Genomic DNA, 20,298 nt, shown 5'->3' on the forward strand with positions numbered 1-20,298 from the left:
AACAAGTTACAACAGCAACGACAAAGAAATCATGTCGCAGAGATTTCGCTACGGATGAGGGCAGGGTCCCGCCTCATATCAAAAGCAAGTTTCCAAGCCACCACCACCACCCCTCTCACCCCCTCTGGGGACTCGTTTCAATCCGGCCTTGTGTGTAAGTCGCTTTCGTGTGGCAAGAGCCGGTGCAGACTTGTAACTCGGCTATCACGTCCCATAACGGGGGCGCCCATCCTGCTTCTCCAACATTGAGGCGAAGCAACCAAGCTATCGCCAACATGGGAAGTGGCTAGACTTTTTAGCTCCTAGCTCCCATGTGTCAGAATCGCGGCTGGCAAAGGGACAAAGACGGGCACTCACCATACAGAGTACACCTGTCACCTCTAATTTTCAGACGGACGATCGCGCGCGACGGTGGTCTCTTTCCGAGTTAGGAAGGTAGCCAGGGAATGGCGGCTGAACCACACCAAGTAACTGTTGAATGTACAAACGCTGTTCTAGAAATAGTAATCCGTAGCTTCACTCGACTTCATTTCTTTCATGACATGCCATGCCACCGCGATGTATTCATAAATGGATCGTCACTTGTCACTGTCGCGATCAAAGAACTTGCATGTCAAACGCCTGCATTTCCATCACATCTTCAGCGGCAGGTCAGCATCGTTTATCCAACGCCCCCAAAAGTATACAATTCTCCTACATTGAACGTTCTAGCTATTCCGACCACCTGGGTCGGCGATTGCCTAAACAGCGCGGAATCAGCCTTTTCGCCTTGTACTCTCCGACCCGTAATCCTAAAAGACTACTCATGCTGGAACCACAACTACTTACAGCCCGTCCAACCCCGCAAGCTGAATTTCGCATCAGCTTTCTCATGCATCAGAGCTGCAACAAATGCGGCCAGTGGCAAAATAAAAATGAAAAACATCAAAAAATTAGCTCCTTTTCGTCTGTGCGCCTATAACCCTGCACTTTTATACCTCCTTGTGGGACTGATTGCGCTCCTCCAAAGCCTCCTGGTTTGTCACAGATTTCGATGGAGAACTCCTTGGCCGTTCCAACATTTTGGTTCATTCTTCATCAGAATTCTGTTTTCGGCATTCGCACGGCTGTCATGGCTGCCGCCACGCGATGTCGTGCTGGTTCCTGCCAACGCCGCGCCCTGATGCTTCTTTGTTCCCTGGTTTTTCGTACATGACGCTGGTCCAAACTTTGTAGGGGGGGAAGTTCCAGGATTTTGATAAGCCCGATCGTGTCACTCTGGCCATGTTATCATCCAACGGGAGTGGGGGACGTCACCGTTTGAACTGCAGACTATTGGGTCTTTTGCATGTACACAGCCTCCTTCTTGGAGCGCCAGGGTCGTCGCATCTGCAATTTGCGGTGGGGTGCCGCGCAGGACAGATGGCCACACCTTTGCCGGATATGATCAGGGTCGGCACTGCTTGGTTCTCCCGTGGTCAGCAGCATGCCACCCGGAGCTTTGATCATGTGCAAACGCGTGGGTGGTTGTGATGATGGGCCAACTGCTTAGCTGAGACTCCAGGACCGATAATCTGGCACGTGCTGAACTTGAGCTACTGATACATTGGATCAGCTACCCTATATCCTAATTGTTTATTTTATATCGAGTGTGTAGGATGGGAACTTGCTATAAACTCGATGATTTGATTCGATTGTTTTTTCATTTTTGATCAAATATGCATTGTTTCTTCCGTAGTGTCTTTTCCTTCTCTTTGTATCCCTGTAATCAGTAAGCTGGTCGTCTTGGACCTGATTGCGTTCGTTATGTGGGCATTCCATCGAGGCAACGACGACTAGAGACCAAAGCTGCGGTGTTACCTACATTGTAACATTCAATTTACAGACGCACAAAATACGGACCAATGCTGCAAAAAAAAAAAAAAACAGAGCGTCTGCCTCAAACACCAATTCACTTAGCCAATGCATCATCCCGGGTTGGCTTCCTAGAAAAGATTGGCAAAACTGACGACATGCCATCAATGTGTGTTGTCATGACCGCCAATCGAGAGCTATGGTGGGGTCGGACAGGCACAGATTGGCACCCCACCAATATATTTTTTTTTTCAAATTTGGTGCGGTGCGGCATCGCGCGACTCACCGCGAAATAGACTTGACTGCAATCGTTTCTCTCTCGAACCAGTATTTTTCATCATTCGTCTTGCTCATATACCCCATCCTACATAGTATACTCACACATCAGACATCATGGACGCCGTTAGCCAACCACAACAGCAGGAGGACCTCGCAACCTCTAAGCGCATTTATCTCGGTACGCGATCCTGGGCCGAAAAAAAAACATCAGATATTGATAAACCGCTCTGCCCCCCCATCCCTCCACATTCCCTTCGGGGGACCCTTTTTCGCTGACTCTGTTTCTAATCTTGTCTTGGACGAATTGTAGGGAACCTCCTGTACTCGGTTAAGCCCGGCACGATCGAGGAGATGCTCAACGAGGGCGGCTTTGGAAACTTTGAAAAGATTCACATCTCGGTCGATCCCGTCAGCGGCCGCAACCCGGGCTACTGCTTCGTCGACTTCCCCGACAAGGCCTCGGCCGACCACGCCCTCGAGACGCTCGACGTCTCGATCGGCGGCCGGCCGCTCAAGGTCCGTCCCTGCGAGCCCAAGAAGCCGCGCGCCTCGACCGGCGGCGCGCGCTGGGGCCGCGAGGGCGGCGCGGACTCCGGGTCCTCCTCGCCTGCGCGCAACAGCCACAATAACAGCAGCAGCCGCAACAACGACAACAGCGGCCAGCAGGGCTTCAACCGCTGGGGCGACTGGAACTCGAACCGCGACGGGCAGCAGCAGCAGCGCGGCGGCGACAGGCAGGGCCCCGGCGCGGCCCTCAGCCACTTTGACGAGAACATGCAAGAAGAGGGCCGCAGACTGTTTGTCGGTGGCCTGGGCAAGATGATTGACCAGGAGCACAACCGCGTCGAGATGGAGGCCATCTTTGCAGATTTTAAGCCGTACGTTTTTTTATATGCTCTCCTTCTGTCACCCTTACATTCTCTTCGTGTTACATGCGATGTCGGCTCTCCCGCAGGTCGGCTTGGAATGTCTCTGTCGAGTGCGACTTGAAAAGAGAGACATGTGACGAGACTTGGCAGGAGAAAACGAGAAGAAGAAAGAAAGAAAACGAGACCAAGACTAACAAAATCTCGGATGTAGTGCTGCCATTGGAAAGCGCATCACCGCCCGCCCCGACGAGAGCAAGGCCGCCGGGAGCAACCGCAACTTTTGCTTCGTCGACTTTGACACGCGCGAGGAGGCCGAGGCCGCGCGCCTGGCCCTCGACGGCACCGAGCTCAACGGCAGCCCCATCACGGTGCGTACGGCACGCCGCCAGCGCGAGCAGATGCAGCCCAGCAGCTTCCGCCATGACGTTCAGCGCAACAACAACAGCAACAATAACAGCAACAACGGTGGTGATTCGCCTGCGGGTGGTGCTACGGACTCGCCGAGCAGGGCGTTTGCCTCGCGCGACTGGCGCCGCCGCGTAGACTAAACTTGGCAAAAAGAAAAAGAAGAAAATAATTAAAACAAAATAAAAACAAGGAATTACAACAAGAAAAGCATTGGGCAAAAAAAGAATATCATGTTTTGGTTATTTGGGATTTGGGAAAAGAATAGGAGAAGGAAAAGGAAAAGTTACCTGGGCAAGACAGGGAAAGGCCGGACCATTGGAGACATGAGCAATATGAGTTTCTTGCCTTATTTTTTTTTCTCTCAGCGGCAGATGTCATCTTTGTTTGATGTTTTTTTTTGTTTCTTCTTTTTGATGTTTTGATTCTGATTTATGCCATTCATGATGTAATGAAGAACGAATGGGACAAGAGAGGGAGCAAGACGAGTCATTTGGGGACGTGGGCAATTGGAGCGAGTTGTTTTCTGCTTTCTTGGGTCCAATGTGCAGGATCTGACCAACATCTGATACATGGTCGCCCAGACAAAAAGGGAAAAGAAAGAAAAAAAAAATTCTCATACCAATACAGAGACTGGTGGTTTTTCTTTTCCACCACCACATCTAATGGCCATCTCCCCAGTCATGTTGACAGGACTGAATGTCTACCACGCTTCGGACCAGATGCAACTCTTGTTCTTTACTTGCCCAGAATGACAGCTCCCGCGCTTGCCCGCATCCAACGAAGAAAAGAAATGAGTAAAATAAAATAAAATAAACCTCGTCAAACCCAGCACTGCCTCATCGTGACTTTTCTACGTACACGCCCCCTCTCGCCCCCCCCCCCATCGAAGAGGGTTTTTCTTTGCAAGCCACGGGCGCGAAGAATCGGTCGACTGGAACTTTTTCTTCCCTGGGCAACCATCTGCAATACGCAGACTTTCACCCCTCTTCTCCAACTACTGCTTATAAGTCTTGCACAGCCTCTCTTCACAGGCTAGGAAAATGCGGAGTGGAGCAAGGCCCGGCGTCATTACTAACAAGAACCAAACTATGATATGGACGATATGGATGATATGAAAGTTCCCAGGAAGTGATGTGGTAATTTTTTTAATTTCTTTTTTGTTCTGTTAAAAAAATAAAAGTCCGCAGAAAATCTGCATCAAACTGCCCGTGGCTGGAAAGTGTAATGACCTTTTGCGTGTACCCCGTCCAGAGGATTATGCCGGATATACATGGTGAGCAAGTGGCCGGCCCGGGTTCACATCATTAACTAACTACTTGGTTCATCTCACCTCACCTTCTCGAAACGGCATCGGGCTTGTGATTGCGTCCGGCCAGAGGGCGTCTCGACGGACCGTGGAACACACACACACACACACACACTTTTGACGAGTGAGGCTGTGCAAAAGAGTGACATGCTGGTTGCCGGAATCCCACACGATTCCGGCCAAGGCTCCGGCGCGTGGAAGCTTCTCTCTCTCATTCAGTCTCTCCCTCACTCAGCCCCCCCGCCCGGAAAGGAAGCGAGACAAAAGATCCTCTACCGACTGGAAACGAGCTCGTTGCTATTGAATTCTCTCTGATTCGATCTTCTATTGAGGCTGGGAGACATTCCTTTTCGCCTCTCTATTTTATTTGTCCCCTTAGCAACTTGATGAGTGCCCCCTTTGCTTTTCCCCACAGAAAGCATTTAAGCTTGTTCTCGCCACCACACTAAAATGACGAAAAGGGCTGCAAAGACCGTTGTTGTTGCAAGCTTCATTTCTCTTTACAAGCCCGTTCCAATCTCCTAAACATAAAACAACTCGGGACTTTTTTTCTCCCTTGTCCTCTGGATAGTAACACCGTTTGAACCCCATGTTAAAGTTTTCATTTCCGTCTTTTTTTTTTGACTTTTTGGAGGCCTCCCGTCCTCGAAAATCACTCACACCTCCCAAGAGCTGGCAGAGTCAACCCTCCTCCGTACCCATAGAGGCGGATGGGGGGGAAATTAGATGAAGACAGCTTTTAATTTTAAATGTAGCGGAAACAGCCCCCTCCGTTCTTATACGGGTACTTAAGTCATAGAATTGCAGATCTGAAATCGCAAGATTAGGTTTGTGACATGGCAAGCCCCTTTCATGTAGAAAATGATTGTGATTACTTTCTTCTACACGCCCCCATCCCACCCCGGCCTCCCGCATCATCAAAGAGACAACGACGACGTCATAGAATCACCGCCGCCCCAGGTCAATATCCCGCACGCACACCATATCCTTGCGCTCGTCCTCTCCAGGATCCCCCAGACCCCCCTTGCTCTTGCTCTTCGGCAGCAGCGTCGTCGCCTCGTCCTCGTCGGCTTGGAAAAAGGGCAGCACAGCCTCGCGGACCACGCCGCGCCAGAAGCCGGCCACGATGTCGGTCAGGTCGGCGCCCGTCTGCTTAAAGTCCGGGAAGGCGTTGACCTCGAGCAGCCAGGCACAGCCGGCGGCGTCGACCAGAAAGTCGAGGCCAAACACCTCGAACGCGTTGGGCAGCGGCTGGAAGTGCACCGGCATGGCCCGCGCCGCGCCCTCCATGACGTCGCCCGTCACGGCGCAGATTTGTGCGAAAATGTCCTCTTTGGCCGCCGCGGACAGTGTCGTCGGACCCTCCTCGAGCGCCCAGAAGCGCTGCACCGTCGTCTCGTTCGGCGACCCTTGTAGGCACGTGTTGGTCAGAAACGTCTCGGCGTCGTCGGGCGCCTCCCACGGCGCCCGGTACGGCTTGCCCGCAAAGAGCGCCAGCATGGGCCGGTACACGTAGACGCGCAGGCCGCCCGCGCAGAGCACGTAGGTCCGTATGTGGAACTTGTGGCCGCCGTCGCGGAGCAGCAGCGGCGGGTGGATGTAGGGCTGCGCGACAAAGTGCCGCAGGTGCGAGGTCGTAATGTAGTCCTTGTCGTCGTCCTCGCCGCCGCCGCCGCCTCGGGCTACTTGCTCGTCATTCTCTTGGCCGTCATCGTCGTCGTCGTCGTCGGCGTCGTCGTCAGTGTCGGGCTGGTCCTCCTCCCAGCCGTCAAAGATGGCCTGCAGCTCGTCCATGGTGCTGAAGAGGCGGATGCCCTGGCCTCTGTCGCTCATGCCCGGCTTCAGGATCCACCACTCCCTGTCCTGCGGCGGCGCGTCCTCACCCAGCGCATCGTTGCGAGCAAGGCTCTCGCGAAGATCAAACGCTTCAACGAGGGCGTCGTCCAGGAACTCGGCATAGTCCACCTCGAACGCCTCGCTGCGCTTCACGTGTGTCTTGAGCACCGACGCGGGCCGCTTCGCCACCCAGTGCTCTACCGTCGTCGACAGGTAGTGCTTGCGGATCAGCGCTTTCCTGATCATGTAGCTGTTGATCATGTATGACCGCGTGTTGGAGGAGGCGTAGTCAAAGTCGAGCGCCTCGTAGGGCATGATCTGTAGCGCCCGCGCACGGGGTGATGACGAAAGTGCTCGTGACGCGGAAAACGTGCCGTCGTCCGAGCCCGCCGCCACGTCTGTGATTAAGTCGACCATGTCGTCCGGGAGGACCGACTGGAGCGCAGCTACAATCAGCGGCTGCACATACTCGTCTTCGTATGCAACAAATGCCCGAATCTTGTCGGGCCGGCTGCTATCCGGCCGCTTCTCCCTCATGGCCAATCTGCTTCCTTGTTCGCGCACAGCAGGTTCAGAACTGTAATAGTCTAATGGTGAGAATTGTGTCTATCGATGGAACGTATAGTGTACACGCCACTTCATGTATGTATGTCGTCTTTATCTATTCCTACTGACCCAGGAAGATCCAGACTTCAACCCTCGAGAGCACCAGAACTCAAAAACACACACATACACACACATTACAATTGCAGAGATGTAAATCACAATCGGGTCAACTCACAATTTCAACTCCTGTTGGCTGTCTCCTACATTAGCTTGTGCAAAGTTTGCCTTGAGAGGTGTAACACTAATGCTACCGTCAGCCGTGAATCATTCCCAACATCAAAACATCAAAACATACCTGGTGTGACCTTCTTTGACCACCCATCCGTCTGACCCGGGCCCAGCTTCCTCGACACTGGTATAGACATCGGTGAATCTCGGGGCCCATTTGAAGTGCTTGTGCTTGTGTCCTTTGCAGTCCGTCTTCTTGCCGGCCGCCGCGGACGACTCTCCCTCTCGGATCTTGGCCTCCTCCTCGATGGGGTTCGCGGCGCTCGGGTCGTCAATCTCCTCGAAGCAGCCGCCGGCCTGCCAGTAGTTTTGCAGCATCTTGGTGAGGTACGTCTTGCGCGTGTCGACCGCCTCGACCAGCGGCACGTTGACGCTGTAGAGGTCCACGCTGCCGTCCGCCGGCCACTGCTCGTACAGCCCGTTGATGACCTTGACGCTCTGCCGGCACGCCGCGTCGATGATGACCGGGTCGTGGTTGCGCGAGAAGAAGGCGAAGCTGACGGCGATGGACTTGAACTTGCACACGGCCGCCTCGAGCGCCGCGCCGAGCGTGCCGGAGCTCAGCGCAAAGATGGCCGTCGTGTTGCGGCCGTAGTTGGGCCCGCTGACGACGAGATCAACCGGCCCCTTGTCGTGGAAGAAGTGGTTCAGGCCAATCTGCACGCACGACGCGGGAGTGCCGTCCACCAGGATCCATTCCTCGTCCCCCTCGCCCGACGTGTCGGGGAGGCTGTTGGTGGTGCCCTCGGTCTCGTCGCCGTAAACGTTGGCCGACGGGCGAAAGTACACCGGCTTCAGCGTCTGGCCAATCATGTGCGCCTTGCCGATCCATGAGCGCTGCGTGTTGGGCAGGCAGACGGAGACCTCATGACCCGCCGCCTTGAGGTGCTTGACAAAGGCGTGGATGTAGGGCGACGCCTTGGTCGATGGCGGCCCGTCGTCGTTGGTGACCAGGATGTGCATGGCGGCGGTGTCGCTCGATTGGGACTCTCTATGCCACAGACAACTATAAGATAGTTCAAGCCGAGCTTTCCAGACGCCCCGGTTCTGCGACTGTAAACTTTGAGAATTGCGCAAAGGCTTGAGATGGAGGGGTTACTTTTTAACCCGCAACTGATCACCGCCCAATACTGAGGCCAAGGTGGGGCATCAGTGCCGTTGACGCTGTTCAAAGTGAGTTGGGTAAAGATTTAAGCTTGTGAAAATGTGGGTTTTGCCAGACGGCCAGAGGAAAACAAATTGGTAGTTGCGAAAGAGTGTATATCTCAATTGATCAGTCTACAATGTAGAGTAAAACATAACAGGTAGTTAAAACAAAATGTACCCCTCCAAACGCCTCGATATCCCAATGTGCTTCCTTTACTTTCCACCACGGAGTTTTCTTAACTAGGTATCGCACTTGTAAGAAATAGAAGAATTTGTTGAAAAGAAGAAAGAGTAGCTGGACGACATAGCGACCTATGCGACAGCGTGATCATTATAAAAGAGTAATGCTCGTGATGGCAAAGAAAGAAGAAACATTTCATTTGTCGTCGCCAATCACTCAAGCGCGGGTCCGTTTGGCAGGTGCAGAGGCAAGGCCATCATCACCAGCTCTCTTGGTAGGTGCTTGCGCCTTGTGCTCCTTTGTGCGTGGCCATGAATCGAACACGCTTGGCTGGCGCTTCTTCTTGATCGGCGTCTCCTCGCTCAAGAGCTTGTTGGCTGATCTCGTAGTTCTTCTGGTTTCGGGCGGCGAGACGGGTGCATATCTGGGGGCCTCTGGCGTCTTGGCGGCCTCCTTGCGACTCTTGGTAGGTGTTTGGGGAACGGGAGCGGCGCTGCGCTGCTTGACTTCATCTTCGACATCCGTAACCGCCTCCTCGTCCTCCAAGTCCCTATCGGATTGCTCTGGCTGTTTGGGAGGGAAGAGCAGTCGCGGCTTCACAGATGACCGGGTAAGTGGCTGGACAAGGCGGGCTTCCTGATCCATTTCTTCCTCCGTATCATCGGCGAATCTGCGCCAGATCTTCTTGCCGCGAAAGACATAGACCATGCCGTCTTCGCGTTGGGTAGCCTCCTCGAGCGATTGAGAGCCCTCACCCGGAATCACAACCTTTCTACGGCTGCGGCGGGGGCTAGCTCCAGTTTCTTGCTTAGAGGGACCGACATAGAACGGGTTGGCCTCGGTCGTGTCGATCTCAGGGATTGAGTCCTTGGTATCGGTGAAGATTTCAATGGGCTCATCATCCTGGTTGGCGGTAAAGCTATCCATGCCGAGGCCCGAGTAGGACTTAGGCTTTCGTCTCAGGGACGAGTCGTCGCTAGGAAAAAGGTTGCGGGCAAACGTGGCGATTTCAGCGCTCGTCTTCTCGTTGGCGGGCTTTGATGGGGTTTTGGAAGGAGTAGGAAGCATGCCACGAGAGCGGGAGGACGAGGAGCGAAGAGTAGAATTAACCGGGCTGCTGGTGGGTGGGAGGTCGAAAGAGCCAAGGGCGGCGGCGGCGTTTGCAATGCTCTCGGCAGTAAGTGAGCCGGAGACACTGCGACGGCTGGTGTCGGCGGGAGGCTGGCGCCTCTTGCGCGGGGAAGGGACTGGAGAGACCATGGTAGCGTTGCTCTGGTTGCTGGCTCTTCTGGCACCACGCGGCGAAGCAAGAGGTCTTTGACGCGCGGTGGGAGGTGAAGGTGTGCGGTTGCGCTGAGTCGAGCTGCGCGTGGAACGACTTGGTTTGGGGTAGGGCTGGTAGTCGTCCTGGTAGCCGTAGCGAGGTGCTGAGGGCGCTTGCATTTCCCGGGTCGGTGGCGGCGAGGGGGTTCTGGCAGCCATCCTGTAAGCCATCGTACACGGTGTGACGGCGAGGGCGATATGCGGCGGAGGCTGTGGGGCGCGAGTGCGAGGCGAGGCAATAGATGCTAGAGGCTACTCGCGCAAGAGTCTATCAAGTGAAATCGCCAACTCTGCGTGAGGATCGACGAACACAAGATGGACTAACAGGCCAGGGCAGCACAAGAAGCGGTGACGGAATAAATAACGCAGGTAGAATAGCTAGTACTAGTAATAGCTGCAGTTATGTGAATAGAATCGAGTATGAATTGAGTTGTGGTGGTTTGTATAAAGCAGTAAACGCTGTTGTGGTAAAGTGATGCAGGGTAGAAAAGGTGATGCGAAAGTGGTGGGAGAAGGAGGTTGATGTTCTAGTGCGGCGACACAAAGAGGAGGCTGGGGCAGAGGCATGGGTGCGTGGGTGCCAGACCAGCCCCCTCTCTGCCCTTCTGGCTGCAGCACTGTAAGAGGCGGGCCCACACGTGTCGCTAAACGTGCATCTAATTTTTTTTCTGGGCGGATGGGGGGCCGCTCGCGACGCGTCCTCTTATTTGGGTTGGGGTAGGACGCGTTATTTTCGTGCAACAAGGGCGTCTGACCCATTAAAGTGGCCTTGAAGGGTGCCCTTGACGGGTGGCCGGCGGCCGCTACCAGGATGGCCACTAATAAGTTACCCGGATGCCGGGGTGCTTGCCTGCGTATGGATACAAAGTAAAAAAAAAGGGAAAAAAAAAAGTACAGATTATCCTGTACGGATTGCACCGATTGGCATTCACGATTGAACCAGATCCCAACAGTTACTGCAGGCACAGGCCGCACAGCACACTGACGCCTCCTCCCTGCTAACCTACTCGGGCACCTATATCCGTAGGTAGGTAGGTAGGTACTCCTTCAATCGCCCAAAGCTCTCCACTCAACCACCCAGCCTAGACACACGACAGTGTACCTGCTCATCTCCATTTACTTGCACGTTTTCTACGGGTACATTGGTCCGGGCTGTCATTATTCCTTCAACATCCCTCTCTCCAACCACCCTCAACCAGTCATCCAGTCATCATGGCTGATGACTCAGAATACACCGAAACCGACATCTGGGCGTCCCCCCAGCAAACGCTCCAGCCAAAGACGCCCAAGACGCCCAAAACACCCAGGACACCGCGCACGCCTGCCTCTGAGGGCCCCGACCGTGATGCGCTTCTGCGCAGAGAGCTCGATGGAGTGAAAAATGTCAACGAGGCCATAGAGGGTCTCATTGGCACTCTTGAACGAGCCGGCGGCAATATGGACGTATGCCGACCCCGCGCGCCGCCGCCAATCATCACTGCCTACCCACTCCATCGCTGACGAGATTTGAAATCTAGGTCGTCACACAGACTGTAAACAATGCCTCGACTCTTCTCAATACGTGGACCCGCATACTCTCCCAGACAGAACACAACCAGCGCCTGATCCTCGACCCCCGTTGGAAAGGCACCACGGAAGACCTCGCCGAACAGGAAGCCGAGGCCCTCCAGCGCCAGCAAGAGGCCGAGCGCAGGGCGCGCGAAGAGGAACAGCGTCGTGAGGAGCTGCGACGCCGCCGAGAAGAGGAAGAGACCAAACGCAGGCTGGCGCCTGGCACAAGATCCCTCCGCGGAACAACAAGCGCGCGGAGGACCGCATCTCGTGCCCGGGCAAGAGCAGGGTCGCGCATCGGTGCCAGTTCTAGTTACCTATCACACAATACATCAACCTCCACCAGTCGTGGGACCTCGGGCATTGGGAGAGGTATAGGAACTACTAGAGGCACCCGGTCGAGAGGCACAAGATAGCCGCACTGAAAGCCACTCTCTTCATCATATTACATTTATTACAATAGATACCCCATGCCCTGGCGGCAATTACTTTTTCGTGAAAAAGGCACTGAGTTTCTTCATCCCCGTCGTGTTCACCTTTTTCAAGTCCCTAACGCCTCGACTTTCGTTGGCCTTGCGTTTCTTCTCTTCCTCCATCTTTCTCTTCTTTTCTAATCGGGCTTCGTCTTCCTCCTCATCTCGCATCCGCTTTCTCGAAAAGTCACCAGTCGATCGCGTCGCCATAGTCTCCTTGCGCAGCTTCTCCAGTTCTGTAACGTATGCATTGAGCGGCATAAAATCCGTTTTGCATGTGGCCTTGTCATTGAGAGACTGCTTTAATGTTTCCGCAATAGCCTGCGGAATATAGCTCGCGCATATGTAGTCAAACGCAACCCGAAGACGCTGGAGCTCAACAATCTCCGCCGACGCCGTCATGGCGGTTGTGACAGCGACATCATCTTCATTAAATGAAGATGCCGCAGTGGATGGCTGTGAGACCGCGCTGAAAGTCGACCCGTCGGTTGCGGTGCTGGATTGAGACTCTGTTGATTCTGTCTTTGGTGTGGAGGTGCCGGACTCTGCACCTTCGGGAGCCGTAGCTACACCTGCACTCGGGCTGGCGATATTACTCGCGTTCCGCAGCAAGATAGGCGCTTCTAGGGCCTTCTGCACAAATTTTTCCTCAATGCTGGCAGGCAGACCTCCGGAAGCAAGACGTGTAGCTTTTGAGAGTATGACACGGAACAGCTTCTCTTCGTTGACTCGAAACATGGATTCGTCACCGGCGTCGACACAATCACATATCGCAGCCACTCTGAACTCGAAGAGTGCCCTTGTCTTGGGCCATCGCGCAACCTCCCACAAGTTTGACGACTCTCCTGGCAGCTTATCAACGTAATCCTCGATCGATAGAAATAAACGCTTCTGGTCTGTTGACGACTTCGCTGCCTTGGCATCTATTAATGCAGGCAGTAGCAGGAACAAGGGATCAATATGAGTCGCCACAAACAGATCTGCGCTGGAAGCCGTCTCCGCGTTCTCAACTCTGCTCTGATTCTCTTTGTCGCTATTGGTGGATGCAATCAGCCAGCTCCGCGGTGACGTCTTTGGTGCGGCGACTTTGGTGAATTCGTAGATGCCCGTCTCGGGACAGACCAAATATTTCGAGGGCTGTCCGCTTAGCGGATGCGGGAGGGATACAATTCGGGCGTCGGCTGTGGCTGAACGGGGGAGAATAAACAGCTTTGAGGACTGTCCTGATTTCGAAGATAGGGCATATTTCGACTTTGAGACCGGGGTGTCTTTTGGAGTGTCCGCAACTGCAGCTTTGGAGGATCGCGTGCCTCTCATAGTGGCAGCTCTGTTGGAATTTCCAATACTAAATCCAAAAATTGAGTGGTGTAAATTTTAGCAGGCAAACCAAAAAGACAAAAAAGTAGATAGCCTGCAGGCCCAAAGAACGCAAATGACGCGAGCACAGCAAAGTTTGGATGATGAATCGGAATGCAGATGCTTGTGCAGCTCTCATGCACTGACCCTTGATGGCCAAACGCGCTTTACGCGTCCCCAGACCATTCAGCCAGGTGCAGCGGAGCCCCGGCGCCGCAAACGAAAATCAGCGTCGGGAGCCAAAGAGCGATGACGCTAAACCTGTTTCTCACCGTCTGCCGTTTCACTTTGATGCATCTTATTCTTTTGTGCCCTTGCCATCTTTTTTCTACTGTTTACGACATTTTTAGAGCCATCGCAAGCAGGTCACACATGCCATCGTTGCTGACCGGATACACTTATCGATCGGATTCGTTCGGAGCGCCGACAACTACCTACTGTATGCGCGTGCGGTCATCATAACTGGGTGCGCCACGCAGTCTTTATGCAGCCCTGGCATCAAACACCCTGGCCAGGGAACAGCTGCGCCGAGCAAAATGGCCCCAGGTACGTACATTAATGTTCGGCTCTTCGATGCGATCCTAATCCGATGAAGGCGGCAAAGAACCCGAGCAGCAATGGCCTCCGCGATCCCCGCACGAAGCGCTTCTTAGCACGCCGAAAGGTCGAGAACGATACCGCGAAATGCTACAAACCTCCCCGAGCCCTTCACCCTCTCGTGGCGGACGCTTCAAAGCAGGCCCTTTATTGTCCCCGGGCGTCGGACTTGGAATTCAAGACGCTAGCGACGACGGTGACGAAGACGACGAGGAGACTCTGCAGCTAAAGCTACAGGAAATACAAGCAAAGCTGCGTCTCAAGAAGCTGCAAAATGCGAGAGGAAAATCAGATGCTGGCAGTGCTTCGGCCGGAAGAAGTGCGCTTTCAGCCTCACCTTCCATCTCAGACCGCCGGCTCATGCCCAAGAGCCCAGGACGCCATCAAAATGCCATCCAGGTCCCCGCATCGCCAGTCCGAAAGCTTCAAGCTGAGCAACCACAAATATCACCTAGTAGGGTGCTCTTGGGTATCGACAAGGGCTTGACGGCCAAGGACATCTCGCTAAAGCGTGCTCCAAGCCATAAACGTCTAAATAGCGCCTTGAGTTCGCGATCAGGTAGCTCACTTGCTGCATCATCCTTGGAAGCCCCGCAAACAAGCAGCTTCAATGAACGTCTTGCCGGACTGAGGTCGGAGGAGGCTTTCCGTAAGGAACGCCAGGCCAAGATTCAAAGTGTTCGTTCCAATGCCTTTGGGATTGGTAGGGAAGAGATGGATGTTTACAAGAAGGATGCTGTGGAGATTCCAAATGTTCCGTTGGCACCACCTACCTTTACCCGAGACCAGGTGTTAGGGAATAAGAAATCCACCGGTGGCTTCCTGACGAGGAGTCGCACAGTGCCATCTGGCAGGCTTACGTATGGTACCAGCGACGGCCCAGCGAATGATGCTGGCAAAGCCTTGTCCCTGGCCCCAACATCTGAACAGGAGCAGCCCTCGTATGAGCTGTACTCAACTTTCCACCTCTCTCGAAGAATCCTTCCGCACAACGTTCTCACCCGGGGTGTTTCTGGCAAGAAATCATACAATATCAAAGATTTACTGCGGGATGTTAAGGCACCCGACTTCAGCCTGCCTGATATCGAACAAGACATTGTTGTGTTTGGAATTCTGGCGAAGAAGTCGGAGCCTCGCTCACACAAGCCAGGGACAGGCAAGAAGCAAGACGAAGACCGAGGCAAATATATGGTCATGACTCTGGTCGATCTGGACTTTGAGGTTGATCTGTTCCTCTTCAATAGCGGGTTTGAGCGATTCTGGAAGCTAAGCGAAGGCACCGTCATCGCTATTCTGAATCCAAACATCATGCCACCACCGCCAGGTAGACAAGATACGGGGCGCTTCAGTCTTGTCATCAACTCTGACGAGGACACCATTCTTGAAATCGGAATTGCTCGCGATTTGGGATTTTGCAAGTCTGTGAAGAAGGATGGCAATCCCTGCGGGTCATGGCTCAACAAGAAGCGAACAGAATTCTGTGAATATCACTCAAACGAAGCGGTCAAGAAGCAAAAGTCCTCACGAATAGAAATGAACAACAGCGGGTTTGGAGGACAGCGCCGCGCCGGAAAATCAGGGGCTTGGGGCCAATGGCAGCAAAAGAAGGAGAGTAATGGCAATTTTCATCGTGAGACGCAGACGCATTGGTTTGCGACGCGCTCCATGAGCTCGGCGGACTTGATTGATGGGAAAGATATCAGTCTTGGTGATCGAAAAGAACGGGCTGAATTCTTAAAGAGGAGCCTGGAGGCAAAGGAAAAGGAGAGAGAAATCATGAATAAGCTCGGCCAAATAGGGAGCGCCGCCGGGCGAGAGTACATGAAGTTTGCCGGGGCCAAGGCCGGGTCAGATTCTCAGGCTAGTGGGAGCCGAGCTATAGGAGGGCCGGCTAACACAGCAGACTCCTTATCCGAAGCTGCGACATTGGATCTATTGCGAGGAGGAACTGATAGACAGATTCATTTGAGCCCAGTCAAGCGGAAACGCAATGACAGCTCGCAGTCCAGCGTGGTGACCACCGCTAGTAACAGGTCATCGGCATACGGCTGGGGCAATGATCTCAAGGAGAAGCTTTCGAGTATGAAGGCCGCAGGCGCAGGACAGCCGAAGAAGTCTCGATCGCCAGTCCGCAAGAAGACACGCTTTGTCACGGAGAAGGGCATTCGAGAGGCCGGAAGGGAGAGCCTAGGCATGGATCTCTCCACCAGGCAAATCGTCATGGAAGATGATGACGATGACCTGGAAATTATCCACTAGCCATGGCATAGAAACAACATGAAACTCTGGGCGGTAGAGGGAAATGGTCAGGCGCAGGCATTTTTTTTGGGGCCGGAAATCGCATCAAGGTATCGTTGGAGTAGTGTTTACAATATGTTTTCGTGTGGCACTTGAAAGGTCTGGCATTTATTTCTTGTATGATATCTTACGAATAACGCAATTCGAAAGCGATTACATTTTGCTCCCAGCGTATCGCGGTACGCGTGCCACCGATTGTAGCTACGCAAAGGGCGGTCAGTCATGCCGTTCTTCCGAATGAAGAAGTTGAACATGTTCGTATACAGAACAACAATATATGTTGCACAGCATTCACTGCTCGATGCGCGGACGACATCGGGCAATGGCAGCGACCAGGAGTGTGTACACGCGCACCGGCTCTCAAACAGGCTGGCCATCATCTGCCAGTCGCCAATTTGCATTTCAGCGCATGGAGCGACGTGGTTATGACGGGGAGAAATGGCTGGGCAATTGCCGTTGGTATTACTTGATTATGGTGAATGATGCCCAGAATACTTTGTGCGGCAGGAATCGGTGGCAATGTTGGCTGCGCGTCACAGGCGGTGGAAGGAGCAGGACGCGCCTCCCGTATCTCTTCAGAAGCTGGTCAGACGATGATCACTTTCTGCGTATTCATGGATTTTTTCTTTCTTGAACTGCAAACATCTCTACATCAGCATCGTTTAATTCGCAATCATGTTACTGCAATATCAATTAATCATTACCGCAGCGACACTGCTATCGACCGATGTTACAACCACAGCCGCACTAGTCATCGTTACCGGAGCCCAAGTCGACCCCGGCTCGCCGTCAGTGCCGCCTAGACGAAACATTTCCGAAATTCAAGCGGAAAACGGGGCACAATGGTAAGCTTTGAATGCCAGGCTCGGCCCGTCTACCATTGAGAATCTAACTCTCGTTGATAGGGACCTGTACATCCAGGCGCTCGCGGCCATGCAGGCTGCAAATGAGACGGATCCCGAATCATACTTTCAGATTTCTGGTAGGTTTGAGCATCCGTGCCTGAGGATATGAATACTGACATGGTTTCGCAGGAATACATGGAAAGCCGTATATCGAATATGACCAAACAGGACCCAAGAACACTGCCGGTTGGGAGGGCTACTGCCCACATGGGGTAAGCGAGTGCGGCAAGCGAGAAGCTATGCAAAGCACGCTGACATGAATTAGGAGAAACTGTTCCTCCCATGGCACAGAGCATACGTGGCACTATTCGAGGTACGAGCCGAGTCCATTCCTCGACGACCTTGCTGACACCTGACAGCAAGTACTGGTGGACCGAGCCAAAAGAATCTCCATGACGTATCCAGAGGAGCACCGCCCGAGGTATATTGAAGCTGCCGATACGTTGAGGGCGCCATTCTGGGATTGGGCTGGTGATGAAGCGGTGCCTGAAAGTACCGTGCCGCAAACCGTGAGCATTACTGTTCCGGAAAATGGACAACTCGTGGGAAAGTACGTAGAAAACCCACTTCACACTTTCAAGTTCTCCCAGGCCGTTCTGGACGGGCAGTTTGGATCGTTTGACGATGAGAGAAACACCGAGATGTATCGGTGCCGAAAGCAGAACGAGAGCTACCCAGAGACGGCCAATTCCTTTATCAAAGACAGGAATTACAAGAGCATGGTTGTATGTAACTGATTCAAACTTTGTCCTAGGACCGCATCTGACTGAGAAGCAGTATGACGTCTTTGCGAGGTCGTCGGACTTTGAGCAGTTTGCCACGTTGGAAAGTCCAGGAAACAGCTTGGAGGGCGTCCATGGAGGGATCCATTGGGACGCAGGGTGTGCAGCACAATTCCTGCATGTCGACTTTACAGGGTTTGATCCCCTATTGTAAGTGTGACGGCTCTTGGCAGAACAGGATACTCATGAGTATTTAGCATGTTGCATCATTCCAATGTCGATCGCATGTGGGCATACTGGCAAGCTATGCACCCGGACCAACGACTATTTAATGGCGAATACCCTGCGAAAAACCGATGGTCGACGCTGGAAAACACGACTGTGACGACAAACTCACCTCTGGCGCCTTTTCGCCGGAGCGAAACCGAATTCCACACATCTGAGACTATCCAGTCGATTCATGATCTCGGTTACTCGTATCACGGGTTGGAAAGGAAGAATAGGAATCCAGAAGAAATACGTGAGCAGGTGACACGAATCATCAACGGCATGGCGCCAGAGTTCCAGACGCTGAACGGAGGGCAAGCGGGCGGTCAGCTAGCAGGTCCACGCCTCATGCTGACCAGGTACTTTGCTCACCTTACAATAGACGTGTCGGAGGTTGAACGTCCTTGTTCAATCGAAGTATCGATAAACGGAACCTACATGGGCAATCTGGTATTGATGTCGATGCCTCAGTCCGGAGTCGTTCATGGCGAGATCCCTCTTGATGCTGTTTACAGTAATCTGCGCGGCAAAAGCAACAGGGTCCTCGTGGATACGCTCGAGTCTGGGCTCGAAGTTGAAATCATCAAAGTGAGATGTCTTGGCACGAACGACTATTATTGAGAAATTGGAGGTTGTACTAATCGGGTCGTGTAGAGCGATGGGACAAGGTCATCCCCCGCGAACGTGCGGAGCCTAGGCATACAAATTGAGCAGGTTCAAGTCGCGGCGCCACGATCAGATATTGAGCTTCCGGAATACTCAAATTCCACAATGCTCGGAATCAGATTAGGAAACAGATCATGAAGGCTGACTAGCCTTGCTGGGTTCGCGCCGTCGCTACGGTGGGGGTCAGGCTATCGACGGTTTCGTGTATGAGCCAGTCTGGGTTGGTGGGTGGCGTCGCTCCCAACATTAAGCTTATACATTATACAGGTTGCTGCTGTTCCAAGTAGACACTAGTGATGGAGGGAGCTGTGCATGTAGTTGTAGACCAGACTCGGAATAGAAGGCCAAGATGTTTTGCCAATAAGAGCTGAGTGCACTTGAAGTGGAACAAGCTGCTGGTCGTGAGATGTGGAGATTTTGGAACGAGACTGTCGATGACTGAGTGAAGCATGGTGCGAGACATGGATAACGGGCGAGTGATTACTGAGTAGGATGGATTTGATGTTACGCAACAAAAATGCAGCGTTGGCGGCCACCTCCGATGGGGCAGGGATTAGATTCGGAGGCGGCGCGGCGATATTAGCGATGGGGGCCGGGGTTCTCGTCAGCCGTGGCGCGTGATTTTGGGGAGCCGTCACGAGGACTTGTGATCTTGTACTGTTAAGTCTTTGCAAGTGGTCAATTGTTTCGTATAGAGAAAGAAGAAGAACAAAAAAAAGAGGAGGAAACTGTGCTGTGCGAATCTCGGAAACGTGAACCGAAATCTCTCTTTAGGAATGGCAATTGGTAAGAGATGAGACTCGTAAACTATAGCCCCGGTTCTCGGTGTTTCGCCCGCCGCCGAAAATTACGGGCAGGGGAATCGGATGAAGTTGGATTATAGCAGGTTTTTTTTTTTTTTTAAACTATTCTTTTTCTGAAAACTGCCATTGGAGACTGTAACGACGCGTTCTTGCCCACTCTCGTCCACGTGGTATTACGCGAATGATGTGCAGGTCGCAACATGTATGGGCCGCTTATCAGTAAAGAAGGACTAAGTTAGTTAGCCGTAGGACTGATACTTGAGTAACAAGAAGACGTCACAACAGGGCCCCGCGAAAGATATTGTAGCAAAACGCGCACCGCGCCAGGGTGGGGGAGGGGCAGGGGCAGGAAGGGCAGGGGCAGGAAGGGAGGGATCCTATCCATTGATTCATTGACCGAGTTTTTCAAAAAACTGCGTTTGCAAGGGGAGGAGAAGAATGGAGGGCCAAATCCCGGGAGGGCTTATTTGGGACTCCCCGATGTGTTTCGATTTGGTAATAAGCTGGGAAGAAAGGACCAATGGGTTGCGACGAGGCGTTTCTCTCGAGCAAGTTGTTCGAGTGGAGATGATGGGTGAGTCGTCAAAGTCGTTTGCCGGGCTCTTTTTTTACCGAGCCCGCCTGCAGCTTGCCCAGCAGCCATTA

At 53.2% G+C, this 20,298-nt stretch overlaps 7 protein-coding genes across 7 annotated transcripts; 4 read left to right on the plus strand and 3 right to left on the minus strand.

Moving 5' to 3' along the window:
- Positions 1 to 2,226: 2,226 nt before the first annotated feature.
- V2A60_006806 (uncharacterized protein) lies at positions 2,227 to 3,529 on the plus strand (the record flags this gene model as incomplete). The annotated part of the gene is made up of 3 exons (XM_083258097.1): positions 2,227 to 2,290; positions 2,423 to 2,990; positions 3,193 to 3,529. 3 exons carry the CDS (start codon positions 2,227 to 2,229, stop codon positions 3,527 to 3,529), a joined length of 969 nt encoding a protein of 322 aa, XP_083114223.1.
- Positions 3,530 to 5,640: 2,111 nt separating this feature from the next.
- V2A60_006807 (SurE domain-containing protein) lies at positions 5,641 to 8,328 on the minus strand (the record flags this gene model as incomplete). Its single annotated transcript, XM_083258098.1, has 3 exons — positions 5,641 to 7,108; positions 7,313 to 7,378; positions 7,433 to 8,328. 3 exons carry the CDS (start codon positions 8,326 to 8,328, stop codon positions 5,641 to 5,643), a joined length of 2,430 nt encoding a protein of 809 aa, XP_083114224.1.
- A 580-nt stretch (positions 8,329 to 8,908) lies between these two features.
- On the minus strand, positions 8,909 to 10,174 carry V2A60_006808 (uncharacterized protein; the record flags this gene model as incomplete). Its single annotated transcript, XM_083258099.1, has 1 exon — positions 8,909 to 10,174. One exon carries the CDS (start codon positions 10,172 to 10,174, stop codon positions 8,909 to 8,911), a length of 1,266 nt encoding a protein of 421 aa, XP_083114225.1.
- Positions 10,175 to 11,227: 1,053 nt separating this feature from the next.
- Positions 11,228 to 11,982, plus strand: V2A60_006809 (DASH complex subunit Duo1-domain-containing protein; the record flags this gene model as incomplete). The annotated part of the gene is made up of 2 exons (XM_083258100.1): positions 11,228 to 11,458; positions 11,533 to 11,982. 2 exons carry the CDS (start codon positions 11,228 to 11,230, stop codon positions 11,980 to 11,982), a joined length of 681 nt encoding a protein of 226 aa, XP_083114226.1.
- A 69-nt stretch (positions 11,983 to 12,051) lies between these two features.
- On the minus strand, positions 12,052 to 13,356 carry V2A60_006810 (ribonuclease H2, subunit B; the record flags this gene model as incomplete). The annotated part of the gene is made up of 1 exon (XM_083258101.1): positions 12,052 to 13,356. The coding sequence occupies one exon, from the start codon at positions 13,354 to 13,356 to the stop codon at positions 12,052 to 12,054; it is 1,305 nt and encodes a 434-aa protein (XP_083114227.1).
- Positions 13,357 to 13,931: 575 nt separating this feature from the next.
- Positions 13,932 to 16,251, plus strand: V2A60_006811 (Mcm10/DnaG-type zinc finger protein; the record flags this gene model as incomplete). Its single annotated transcript, XM_083258102.1, has 2 exons — positions 13,932 to 13,941; positions 13,991 to 16,251. The coding sequence occupies 2 exons, from the start codon at positions 13,932 to 13,934 to the stop codon at positions 16,249 to 16,251; spliced, it is 2,271 nt and encodes a 756-aa protein (XP_083114228.1).
- Positions 16,252 to 16,965: 714 nt separating this feature from the next.
- On the plus strand, positions 16,966 to 18,988 carry V2A60_006812 (tyrosinase family protein; the record flags this gene model as incomplete). Its single annotated transcript, XM_083258103.1, has 9 exons — positions 16,966 to 17,135; positions 17,196 to 17,272; positions 17,325 to 17,407; positions 17,461 to 17,508; positions 17,555 to 17,920; positions 17,973 to 18,127; positions 18,175 to 18,509; positions 18,567 to 18,772; positions 18,839 to 18,988. 9 exons carry the CDS (start codon positions 16,966 to 16,968, stop codon positions 18,986 to 18,988), a joined length of 1,590 nt encoding a protein of 529 aa, XP_083114229.1.
- Between the last annotated feature and the right edge of the window lie 1,310 nt (positions 18,989 to 20,298).

The sequence above is a fragment of the Cordyceps javanica genome, chromosome 4, assembly GCF_051103115.1.
Source record: "Cordyceps javanica chromosome 4, complete sequence".
Taxonomy (NCBI): Eukaryota; Fungi; Ascomycota; class Sordariomycetes; order Hypocreales; family Cordycipitaceae; genus Cordyceps; species Cordyceps javanica.